Consider the following 12,496-nt stretch of genomic DNA (forward strand, 5'->3'; position numbering starts at 1 on the left):
ATTTTAATTCCACATAGAAGGATATTATACATGCCTCATGTTATGCCTGAACCACAAGTTACAGTTGAAAACATCACTAAATACTTCCTCTAATCTCATAGTCCTTCGTCAATAACTGCTACTATCAGGCAAGATACTGGGACAGACCACTGGCCCGAATATCAACTTCCGTTCTTAGGTCCTTAAAATAAGCAACTAATAAGCAAACGACTGGAATTAAGAGTTCACCTAAATACAGTTTAGTGTTTGTTTTTGGTGAAAAAATCCAAACCTAGAAGTGTACAGAGTTGAAAAAATTTCAGAAAGGCATGATGTTGTGCCAATTTAGAAAAGAAAAAAAGGCACCAGGTCTTATTCCAAATAACCACTTCCCCCAAAAAAACTTAGCACAATTCACCTGAGATATCTTCCTATCACATATATGTAAACTACACGGCTTTCCATATTGCTTCAGGACACAGACATTATTAATGGTCCAACACCCTCTCTTTCTGCATCATGAGGACATATTTTACCAAATCTAGTATTCTAATTGACACACAAAGTACAATTTTAAAAAGACTTAAAACCCTAAATACTTGGTGGGGAAGTCCTCAAACTCCTATGTTCTCTTAGAAACAATTTAAGGGTGAAATGAAGCAGTACCAGATGGAACAGTAAAAAAAAGGCTATTTTGTCAAAAAAATCACAAATTCAACATTAGACTCCATAAACTGATTAAAAATAATCTTATTGCCAAACTTGTCAGGTAATGTCACTAACACTTTAAAAGACAATAGAGCTTGCAGAAACAGGAGCTAGAATACTCATGAAGCACTAATGGCAAAGGGAGGAATCCTGCAATTTCCTCAAGTAAGCTCAACACACCTTAGAATTTTTTCTCAAATTATTCAATGGTTAACAGAACTCTTTCCTCCTCTTGTGACATCCAATTAACAAGTTCTCAATTTGGTATCAGAAGTGGTCATTGCTCACATCTAAAACACAGGGATATTCACTGTGCATTATTACATTCCAAGCTGCTTTTTTTCACTTCAGTACTAGTATTACTCTGCTCTTCTTTACACTATTATCAGTCATGACATCTAACCAATGAATGAGCCACCCTTCTTTTTCACTGGCAATACCATACTTTGTGAAACGGATCCAAAGAAATCTACTTTTAAAAACACAGTACTGTCATCTCCAAATCACTTCCCCTTCTGTATTCAGCCTACCGTTTATGCACAGATTATCACTTTATTACCTCAACTAAAAACTTCCACTTGGGATGATAACTATTTAAATAAAACTCAGATTGATTAGACATCCAAGGCTTGCTTCATCTAGATAACAATTACAGTACTAACTGAAAAAACAAGCATCAGTATCAAACAAAAAACTCCATAGAATTAGCCCCTCACAGACAGATTCTAAAAAGGGCTTTCTTTTCCTCCCACAATTTTTCAGCTTCTACACTGATTTTTTTTAGTCCTGCTGAAGGGAATTTAGAATAAAGTTTCATTCTACTCTGATAAAGTGAATTGACTTCAGTAAACCACAGTAACTTTATTATCCTGCAAATCACAAGGTACTAAAAAAAAAAATTTCTTCTAGTAATTATGAATGCCTTTCCGTATAAAATCTATTACTTGTCATCCAACACATGCAGCAAAAAAAGTCTCACGTTCATGTAAGCCAAATGTCATAAAATACATGTAACCTGCAGTAAACAAAAGCAACGCATAGATGTAGCAGTCTACACACAACATCAATCAATACAATATTTGTCTGGCATCTGGAGCCTCCCAAGTCTTGAGCACCGTGACTGCAATGTTGGAAATACTCATTAATCATTCAGTTCGGTTAACCTCTACTCACACCATTTCATGTACGCTGTAAAAGCTGTGACAGAGCTGTATTTTTGACACAGAAGAATCGAAAAATATGTATTTAAGCAATCTGGAATTTTAAATGCATGTTTTGTAAATACAAATAAAACTTTAAAGAGAGTCAAAAGGAACTCTACCTTTACTTTGCTGTTCCAGAACATCAGATACACATTAAAGTTGTAAACATTTACTCAAACACAAAGCTACTGTGAATTTCCCAGTGCACATACCTCTAAATTCTGACATTCCTGAGCCGAGTTAGTAGGTAGACCAATCCATTTGATTTCCTTCTTCTCCTTAGAGATAATGTTCATGGCCATAAGGACATTTAAGGCATCATAGACACGTCGTCTAATATTCTTCTGGTCATAAGCCTGCTGTAGACATAGTGCATTAATCAAAAACATACCTATGACAAAAATATTTGAAAATAAATATATTACAGTAAATGGGTAAACTTGGGTAATGTCTGAACTGTTTATTTAGCAGTATGAAAAGAAATACAAAAGTCTAAAAATAAATTTCTCTTCCCCCATTCAGTTCACATGTAATTGACCTCCCATATACTTACTGATTCATTTGGTGAAATGTGATTATCAGTGGTACTGAATTCTGCAACCAACTCGTCTGCCACCTCATTGTATGAGGTGGTTCCTTTTCTTTGTACCTTCTCACAAACCTTCATAGAGAAATGACGTAAACCCTTGCCATTCTTCTCTCCTTTTTTGTTCCGCTTCCTAAATATACGTATAATATATTTTAAGAAGATTTGAACTTTGGAATATTTAATCTCTCTTTTTCAAATACAGGCACACTGCTGCAAAAACCAAGCCTTCCCTTTTGTTCTATCTCACCCCTTCCCAACACTTTTTCCTGTATTTTTTTCCCTACTCTTCACAATTAACAATATATACATATTGATGCTGAAACACAGTACAAATTCACCCTTTTCACAACCCTTGCTAGCTCCAGCAGCAGATAATAAGTTAACAAAACAGATGCTCCTTGAAGAAGTCAGTAAATAAAACCTTCCAGTCTTTAAGATGAGAAGGGATAGGGGGAGTTATTGTTAAACCATGAAAAGTCAATTCAAGGAGATGACATTGTGGTTTTGTGAGGGAATTTGAAGGAAAGGCAGTGTTGCTTTTTTTTGTTTTGTTTGATTGTTTGTTTGTTTTTAATTTAAACAACCCATCCAGTTTGACCACAAAAAAAATTAGATTAATTGACCACATTTCTACATAAATCCAATACAGCCAAAGCCTGATACTGGCCAAGCCCACTAAATGTTACGCTACTGCTAAAACACACATTTGAAGTTACCAGAATATGAGGTTAAAAAAGTTTCAAAGTTACAACAGATGCAAGAAGTGTAACAAAATTTTCTGCATATCTTTTAAATAAAAAAGTTCCCTGTAACTTAAGGAAAAATGTAAATATAAACAAAACTAGTATCAGCAATGGAATCTCTCATTTCTGTACACTTCATTTCACTGCATAATTCCAAAGAAAAATCTATTTATGTGTAATGGACACTGATGATAAATTTAACTTGAAAGCAACTATATTTAACAAAAGACTATTTAAAAACAAGCTTGCATGAGAAGACCCCAAAAGAATGCCTAAAATTACACCTAATAATTTTTTTCAAGTAAGAACTACATTCTTATTTTAAATGATACATTAGGACAGATTTGTTCAATCTGAAATATATTTTATCTTTTTGGAAATACACCAGAGAAATAGAAATGACAAATTAAAAGCTGAATCAAGGCAGATTAATTCCTGTGTCATTTTAGGAGCTAAATTCTCTAATGGTAAGTAACATGAGAATATTCATCAGTGTTTACAGAAAATATTTGAGTTGTTTTTATGACAAATGAGGGGTTATTCGTTCTTCTGCGACTATGCTTACTTTTAGTATGCGATACTTTAATGTTGAAGTGTTCTTGACAGAAAGGTAAACAGACTGTCTCTCTTACGCTAGCCTGAAGAGTACATACACTATCTCAGTAAACTCGTAGAACAATTAAGCCTTTTTAACTTTTACGCTGCTCACCCAGCAGACCACGGCGAAGAATCTGCAGTCTGGTTCTGTGATACAAAATGTGTGTTAGGTGTATGTGGACTTCCTACGAGGATGGTATTTGGCGCTGAAGGTCTCTGAGGTGTACCAATAACCTACAACAAAGATAAAATTATTTGGAAAATTGTAAGTATTTAATGATATTCAGATGATGCATTGTTCAAATGATGAATTACTCAAACATGAATAATGCCTTTCTACCTACATTATTAGCTGCATTAGATTTATACAAACCAGCACAAAAACTTTCAGACTCATATTACACAGTTAGAGCACTCCTTAAGTAACAGGCATTTACGTTTTATCCTTCTTAAATAAGACTTCTGTGCTTGCTAGAGTTGTTATACTGTTACACACTAGCTTAGACAAGATCAAAGCGTACATACACCCATTCCCCCAAAAAGGAAAAGGCGGGGTGGGGGGGGGGAAGAAAAGAAACTCCTACGAGACTACATACCAAAAAGTTGCAGTAAAATACAACTAAAATACGAACACCAGAAACAAGAGAATCTGAAAATCATTAAAAGCATAGAGAAAATGCAGGGGTTTTACCACTAAGGCCAAATTCTCTCCTGTAGTCAGTGTCCACCACCACAGAGTCAAAACCAAACTACAAGTACATTAGAGGTGAGGAAGATTAAGGGCCAATCTTCTTGATCACTGACTGCAGTGAGTGAGACCAATTTATGAGTGAGTGAGAGAGACCAATTCCATTCCAAATACATTAGGAGCACACACAGCTGATCACAGTGTTACAGCTTACAGTACTGAAGATGTGCTAATTTGCTCATGAGAAATACACATATTCATTCATACACAGAGCCATGCTCTCCTTATCTGTGAAACTAGCTTAAGCAGAACTCCCACTTCTGCAGATGATGTTTCTTAATCTCAAATATAACTCTGCAGAGAATCCCTATTGACAGAACACCTCCTACTGAAGAAACAATTTCATTCAGTTGAACTAGTTTTGCTACAGTCTTCCAGGTGGCTGCAAGCAGTAGCGAATTCACTTCCACAGCTGGAAATACAGCACACTGAATCATCTGCAATTATACAGACACTTCATTACTTGATAATCTTGAGTCTGTCTCAGCCTCCTCAAACTGCAGGAAGCTTAAGATATCAACACAATGATACTGGATCTGCAATTCAGTTAAGAACATGGGAGGAGGTAGAGGTTTGAAGATTTTTGTTTGGTTTCTCTCTTCAAACTGACAGCTATTACCATAGCAGCTAGATCATGGCAACAGCTTCAAAGTGTAGTTAGTAAGATACACTGCCTATTGCAGAGGGACTAGTCCACTGCTGTATCTCTACAAGTGGTACAGTTTACAGACTCAGGCAGCCTCGGTTCTAAAACACTCCTTAGAGCTTAGAATTGGGAAAGGTAGATGTGAAATTGCTTTCACACCAAGAAGAAACCCAAATGTAAGACATATTCCACCAGATGTTTATGTGTTAGAGTTGCTCAGATGAACTGAGATCAATTCTGTTCAGATCACTGCATTTTAATCCTGTAAAAAAAAATGCTTAGGCAAAGGATATCTAAATTAACCACTAAGAATTGTAGCTGTTTTCAATTCTGTTGCACCTATCTTCAATCTCAATAAAAATGTCCTAATGGACTTTATTTACATTTCCCTATGCCAGATCTCAAAGCAGAACCTGAAAGAGCCACAGATTTTTAAGTGGCAAGACTAGTAAAAGATAAAGCCACTTGAATATTCAGGTATCCACTTTGATAATAGTGTCTGCATTTTTTTTTATGCAAAAGAACTCTTGTTTTAACATAAATCTATTGAAATCAGAAACAAGCTTAGACTATCTGCCCATTACAAGTGATATTAAAGTATCAAGCTACAAAGTCAGAATTACAGTATCTGTAAATAACAGTGAAAGCAGTAAAAATACAAAAAACAAACAACAAAAAAAACCCCAAGAAAATTAAGTCTTCTTACCACTTGTTGTGCAATGTTGACATTAGACTGTCCAAATGTTTTTGGCAGGAGCTGTTTTCCGATCGTATTTACTGTGGAAGGATGAACAGCCAATACAGAAACAACCCCTAAAACAAATGCAAGTAGACAGCTTCAGGTCAGCCACATTTTACTATTTTAACAATTCCAGTTGTGTATATTAATAGAATCTAGCTCTCAACTGCACAGAGAATCAATATAAACATATCATGTGCACATTTCATGCCGAAAAAGAAATTAAGATTCATAATATGTTCTGTTAAATTTTCTCCTATGTAACCTTGCAGGTCAGTTGACCTAGCATTAACATGTTGTAATTCCTTGTATTCCAATTTATCTCCAAAAGCAAAGTAATAGATGTAATAGGCACTTGACAAAAAGCATAATCCCCTCCTATTCTACCCCTGTCTTTAGTGACTACTGAAGACTTTTCCCACAACACGCAAAAAAGATGCCCATATCCCAGCTTATGAACTACCCATCCATGGAATGCTGGTCTGTAACAGATAAAATTTGGTCAGTACAGGCCTTTCCAACAGAACATTCCCAACTTTTTTTCTAAATCCTCCCTCCCAGCTGAAGGCAGGGAATCAAACAACAAAAATCTTTAAGAATCTCGTATCTGAGCAAAATACATGGGACACAGTAGACCGGCCCTACAGGGAAAGCTGCTCTCTTCCAGTTCACAAGCCATCCACAATCACCACTGATAGGTAAGCAAGTCTTAAGCCATGTAAAACAAAAACTGAACTACATAAATACCAAGTCAGGAATCCTCTAGCAAGTTGATGCATCATGCCATAGTTTAAAACACCAAAAAAAACCCCAACAAACCAAAAAGAGGCAACAAAGACTGATGACAGAAAAAGAATAATGTGACAAACAAGTCTTAAAGTACTGGAGACATTTATTTTGCCAAAACATTTGTCATTTGGCTTTCAGATGAGAGGTTTAGCAGCACTTTTACTCCAATCGCTTTTAAAGGGGCTGGTGGGGCCAGATGGACTTGGAACAACTGTTATTCCTCTTCCTTTCTTTTTCCCATTACCCAATTCAGAAGCAATAGGTAAGTATTTTAACAATGGTTGTTTCAGGAAGAGCCCCAACAAGTCCTTGATGCCTACCATCCCTCTTATGCATTCCAGTAGTCTACAGGAAGTTATGGACAACTCAAATCTTGTTTAAGCTCATGCTTTCCAAGAGGCTTTTGTTTCCTAACTGTTATTACTCACCACGTAAAACGGACAGCCTTGCACAAGAAGCTATTCTCAGTCCCCTAAATGTGAATGGGATGCAGTAGCCTGTCATTCTTCCATTATTAACCAACTTTCCAGTGCTCTTTCATGAAGTCAGCAGGTACTTAGTTTGTAACCTAAGTCTGTTATGCCTTCTTTTCCCTTCAAGTACGCTCATCACTACCACAACCCATTTTGTGTGTTTTCCTCTCTGCAGACTGCAGTAAAGCAATATTAACTACCCCAGCTTTTAGTGCTTCTGTATCTTCTCACCTTCCTGGAGGTTAGCACGGCTTTTTTAAACCTTCTCCTCACTGCTTTAAAAACAACAAAGCAATCGAGACCTGCAACTGCTTTCCAAACTTAAGATGCCTCATTGATTTGATCGCCTTTCCTTACCTTTGACAGCTCTTGTTGCCCATACACTACCTAGTTCTCCTACGTTTGTGGTTTTTTTTCCACAGGGGACACAGATGGACATATTATTCATAACAGAGAAATGCACTATCTCATTATATAACTCCATAGCACATTTTCTATTTTTTCGCAGTTCCTTTCAAAATAATTCTCAGAATTCAATTTGCTTGTTCCCCACAAACACTGATACTGTTTTCATAATATAATATAACCTAGAATGACTTCAAGATCTTTCTTGAGTGCTAACAGCTCACTTAAGGTCCTCATTATATCCAGTTTGGTTTTCACCAATTATTAACCCACAGGAGTAGCGATCCATCCTATGACACCTCACTTTCTTTAACAATCTGATTAAGGACCTTTATAATCAAGGCTTTTTTTGTTGTTAAGAAATCCAAGGACATTGCATTGATTAGATAAACCCTACCCACATGGTTGTTGACTCTTGAAAAGCATGACTTTGAAAAGACATAACTTCATAACTTCCCTTTATGCTTCCCTACAACAGTCCTGTTAATTACATTAATTATCACTCCTGCCCATTATCACATTTATCCATACATTCACTACTTTTAGGCGCTCACCTGATTTGCCTAACAGAAGTCTGACTTATCTGCAGCTAAGTGAGGTTTTAAAAAATTTGTGCATGATACATTGTTTTCTATCCTCCTGGTACTACCATAGGAGTTACATATACTTAGTAGCAAGACAGAAGTACCATTTGCAGGTCCTTTAAGAATTCACAGCTGGCTATTCTCCAGCCACAACACTTTCTAACCGTTCATGCTGTAATTTTTTTCCTAAGACAACAACTTCTAGTAGGATAAAGTTCATAAAGAACAGTATTGCCATGAGACTCCCTCATCATTTTGATCACCTACCAACTCTTCAGATACACTCAAGAGACTTCACTCATATGTTTACAAATAGAGGAATGCTTTTATGCTATGGTGTTGTTTGTTAAAAACTTCTATGCAGTCAACAGAGACTAAAGCAAAACGCTTGCACCTGTGGCAGCATAAATCTGTGCAACAGCAAAGGTCTGAGGTCAAGTGGTTAGGAAGCAGATGTGCAGAAAAGGACCTGGGGTCCAGGTGGATGACAAACGTAGTGACCCAGAAGAACACCCCCATGCTAATGAAGACTTAACCACATCCTGGGCTGCATTTGGGCAAGTACTGAACTAAGTACAAAAGAAGTGATTATTCCCTTTTACCGCAGCATTCTTTAAGTTCTACTCATGCTACACTTTTCAGTCTTGGGGTCCACAATGGAAGAGAGGCAATAACAAACAAGAAAAGCAAGCAGAAATACACTAATATGTCTAGGGTACGGGAGCATCTGTTGTACAAGGAGAACCTCAGGGAGCTTGGCACATTCAGCCTGCAGAAGGTGGGGCTAGGGGTGTATTTGTGGGCAGCTAATCACTGTCTTCAAGTATCAGAGTTAGATGACAGACTACAAAAGGAAGAGAGGCAACACTCAGAAGCTGGGGAAAAAAATTCACAAGGAGAAAGGCAAAGAACAGCAACAGGTCGCCTAGGATCTTCCCTGGAGATACACAAATTCAACTCCTAAAGGCTCTGCGCTTTGAAGTTGGTCCCGGTTTGACTGTAAGGATAGATTAGACGACCTCCATGCTCCTTATATTATTAATTTAATTCTGTGAATACAAATAGCTATCTTGCAACTAAAAGATCTGCGTGAAGGGAAGAGTACACATGACGCTCCTTTAAAATTTTTTACAATAATATTAACATTTCCTGTGGTGCCGTGCAAGAGTTAACTCACAACTGAAACAACTTGGCTCTATACAGTCTATCTCTATGGCAAAAACTGATTGGCAAGGAAATGCAAATTTAACTGCAACAGGCACCTCAGAGTGTTTGAAGCAAAGTTCAAGTCAACAGATAAAAGACACTATACTAAATAGGAAAGAATGCAACTACTCAAAAATAGGGTGGAAAAAAAAAAAGAAAAAAAACAGAAGAGGTTGGTTGTGGGTTTGTCATTGCGCTTTTTTTTTTTTTAAGAAAAGGGGTATTTTCATTTTGTTTCTGCCCAAGTGCATCCTATGATTTTCTCATTTACCTGACATGCAAACATTTTTCTCAGATGCACTTGCCTTTTCATCAAAGGCTCATAAAGCTCTGGTTTGTGTGTGTGGTTTTTTTGTTTATTTGTTTGTTAAATATGCAAGCAGAAATCATTTTATTAACTTGGCTTTGCAAGTGACTGACAGCTCAGTTTCTCAGGAATTTTACTAAACGTTTGTTAATTACTGTAATTCTTACAGCAATCACTGCAATCCAAATAATCCCGTACTTTATGGCCAACACACCATGTGCATAACAGCATGTAAAAATTAAAACCACAAGTCTGCAAACAGTTTTGTTGGCACGAACTCTTCTTCCTTTTCAAAACAAACACATTATTAATACTGCTAGTTTGGACAGGTCTTTTTTTTTCTTTTTCTTCTTTTTTTTTTTCTTTTTCTTCTTTTTTCTCCTTTTCTTTCTTTTCCCCCCTTTTCTTCTAAAGATTTCGAAGACCAAGGGAAAAGGCCACGTAAAGCAGAAAAAAAAAATATACCAAATGATATAACTACTACTTAAATTCTAAGTCTCAAAACCATCCACAGTTTGGAAGACTACTCTTAGTAGCTTATAAGCTACAATTAAACATAAAGGGAAGTAGAACTTTATTAAGCTTTTTGGAGAAGGACCTGGGCATCCTAGGGGAGTCCCATGAGCCAGCAATGTGCCCATGTGGCCAAGAAGGCCAATCAATGACATCCCGGGCTGTATCAAGAAGAGTGTAACAAGCAGGTGGAGGGAGATTATCCTCACTCGCTACTCTACCCAAGTAAGGCCACATCTGGAGTCTTGTGTCCAGTTCCAGGCTCCTCAGTTTAAGAAAGACAAGAAACTACTGGACAGAGTACAGCACAGAGTCACAAAGGTGATCAGGGCACTGGAGCACCTCTCTCTTATGAGAAAAGGCCAAGTGAGCTGGGTCTATTTAGCCCGGGAAAGAGATGACTGAGACCTCATAAATGCTTATAAGTATCTAAAAGGTGGGTGTCAACAAGATGGGGCCAGACTCTTTTTAGTGGTGCCTGGCAACAGGACAAGGGGCAACAGGCACAAACTGGAACATGGCAAGTTCCATCTGAACATGAGGAAAAGCTTGTTTACTGTGAGGGTGATGGAGCACTGGAACAGGCTGCCCAAGGGAAGTTGTGGAGTCTCCTTCTCTGGAGATATTCAAAACCCACCAAGACGTGTTCCTGTACAGCCTGCTGTAGGTGACCTTGCTTCAGCAGGAGGGTTAGACTGCATGATCTCCAGAGGTCCCTTCAAGAGTGACCATTCTGTGGTTCTGTAATACAACCTTCCACAATGCCCCCAAACAGAAGGTAATTATACAGATCAAGGAGTAACGCCATGTAAAAGTTGCACAGCAAATGCAGCAGCACCCTTTAACAAAACCTGCTGTTTATCCAGAACAGTTTATAGATGGATAAGTGGTCTCTTCATATACCTTTCTTCAGTTAGTAATTGTATTTAAGGAAGAACTTTTGAACTAAACCTTTACTTCTAAATTTAAACAGAAATGCAGTATTTTACCACAAAGAAAGAATCCCTTGCAGAATTTTAGCAGTAAAGAAGATAGGTGATGCAGTAAATTATGAACACATTAAGTAACTTAATATGCCACAAGAAAAGACACAGTACATATAAAATTGGAGAAAGGAGAGCCCTCTGCAGACAAAGTAGCAGATATCTCTCTCAAAGCAGACTGGTCCAGTTCAAACAGCAGTGACTTTGAATTTCATATTTTACATCAAAGAGGATAGGGTGAGGTACTCCTTGCCTCCAGAGCAGAAATCCCATTCATTTTAGGTGCTGCACCATTTTTTGACATAACCTAGCATTATGTTTTCTTTACTTGTGAAAGAGATGGCAACAGGAGTGATGCAACAACAGAAGACAACAGAAACACAGGACAGTTTCCTTATAAAGCAGTCTCTAACAAACTAAGTCTTGTCAGTTTGTCTTCTAGCATAGAAGCAATATTGCATATGGGAGAACTGGATTTGGCAAGAAGGTAATTTTGCAAGCACTTTCTGCATTATTGCAACCCTGAAAAAGAATGTACAGAATAAGAGCACACAAAGTAATTCCTACCAGCTCCTGCAACAGTCTCAACCAAACTCTGTCCAGCAGATGGATTTGTAAGGAAATACTCTATGTAATCAAAGGTTAGGAGTTAAGCTAAGGGTTGTTGTAAGTAAAGTCTGAAGAAAATTCACCTTGCAGGCGACATTTTGCAGCACAACTGCTTATAACCACTCCTACGAACTCTACAAACTTTTGTCTTAATTACATAGTGAGCTTTGAAATTGATGGTTTTAACAGGGTAGTTGGAATCTGGCTTAACTCACAGGCAGCAATGTTACTAAGGCAGTCTCAATACAAGTCAAATATAATTTATCTTCTCAAAAATATGCCATCATTATCAATAAACTGATAAACTCATAACTAAGAGAATACCACTTGGAAGAGCCCAACAGGTCTCTTTTGGGAGACCCAAAAAATCCCACTGAGACTTTCCATGAACAAGAAGATTTAGGGAAGTGACACAGATGCTAGATTCCATTGCAATTGTCATTTCTGAGAAGGCCAAGTGCCAACTGCAACATTACATCCCTTATTTTCGGAATTTTTTAAAAAGTTAATAAAGCCAGAGCACCTGTGCTGCTTAAGACACAAATGATACAAATATTACATGAAAACCATAAGAATTTTCTGGAAAATTTTACAGATTCAGTTTTGGCAGTCTTCCGTATGTATATTTTTTTTCTTTTTTTTGTAAGAAAAGCGACAGGAAAAGAGGGGGGGAATT

General features: G+C 37.3%; 2 protein-coding genes across 4 annotated transcripts in view; both read right to left on the reverse strand.

Moving 5' to 3' along the window:
* The window catches only part of TMCO3 (transmembrane and coiled-coil domains 3), a 225,146-nt gene that overhangs the window by 148,772 nt on the left and 63,878 nt on the right, over nucleotides 1-12,496 (reverse strand). The gene's annotated exons all lie outside the window — the stretch shown is intronic.
* The window catches only part of TFDP1 (transcription factor Dp-1), a 43,162-nt gene that overhangs the window by 8,922 nt on the left and 21,744 nt on the right, over nucleotides 1-12,496 (reverse strand). For 2 of the 3 annotated variants that reach the window (XM_069877676.1, XM_069877667.1), the window contains exons 4-7: nucleotides 5,919-6,025; nucleotides 3,931-4,052; nucleotides 2,443-2,608; nucleotides 2,102-2,248 (exon numbers count right to left, since the gene is read on the reverse strand). In XM_069877676.1, coding sequence (XP_069733777.1) covers nucleotides 2,102-2,248; nucleotides 2,443-2,608; nucleotides 3,931-4,052; nucleotides 5,919-6,025 — 542 coding nt within the window. The remainder of the gene's footprint in view (nucleotides 1-2,101; nucleotides 2,249-2,442; nucleotides 2,609-3,930; nucleotides 4,053-5,918; nucleotides 6,026-12,496) is intronic. The other variant, XM_069877684.1, reaches the window with a different exon arrangement.

The sequence above is a fragment of the Phaenicophaeus curvirostris genome, chromosome 1 (assembly GCF_032191515.1).
Source record: "Phaenicophaeus curvirostris isolate KB17595 chromosome 1, BPBGC_Pcur_1.0, whole genome shotgun sequence".
Classification (NCBI taxonomy): Eukaryota; Metazoa; Chordata; class Aves; order Cuculiformes; family Cuculidae; genus Phaenicophaeus; species Phaenicophaeus curvirostris.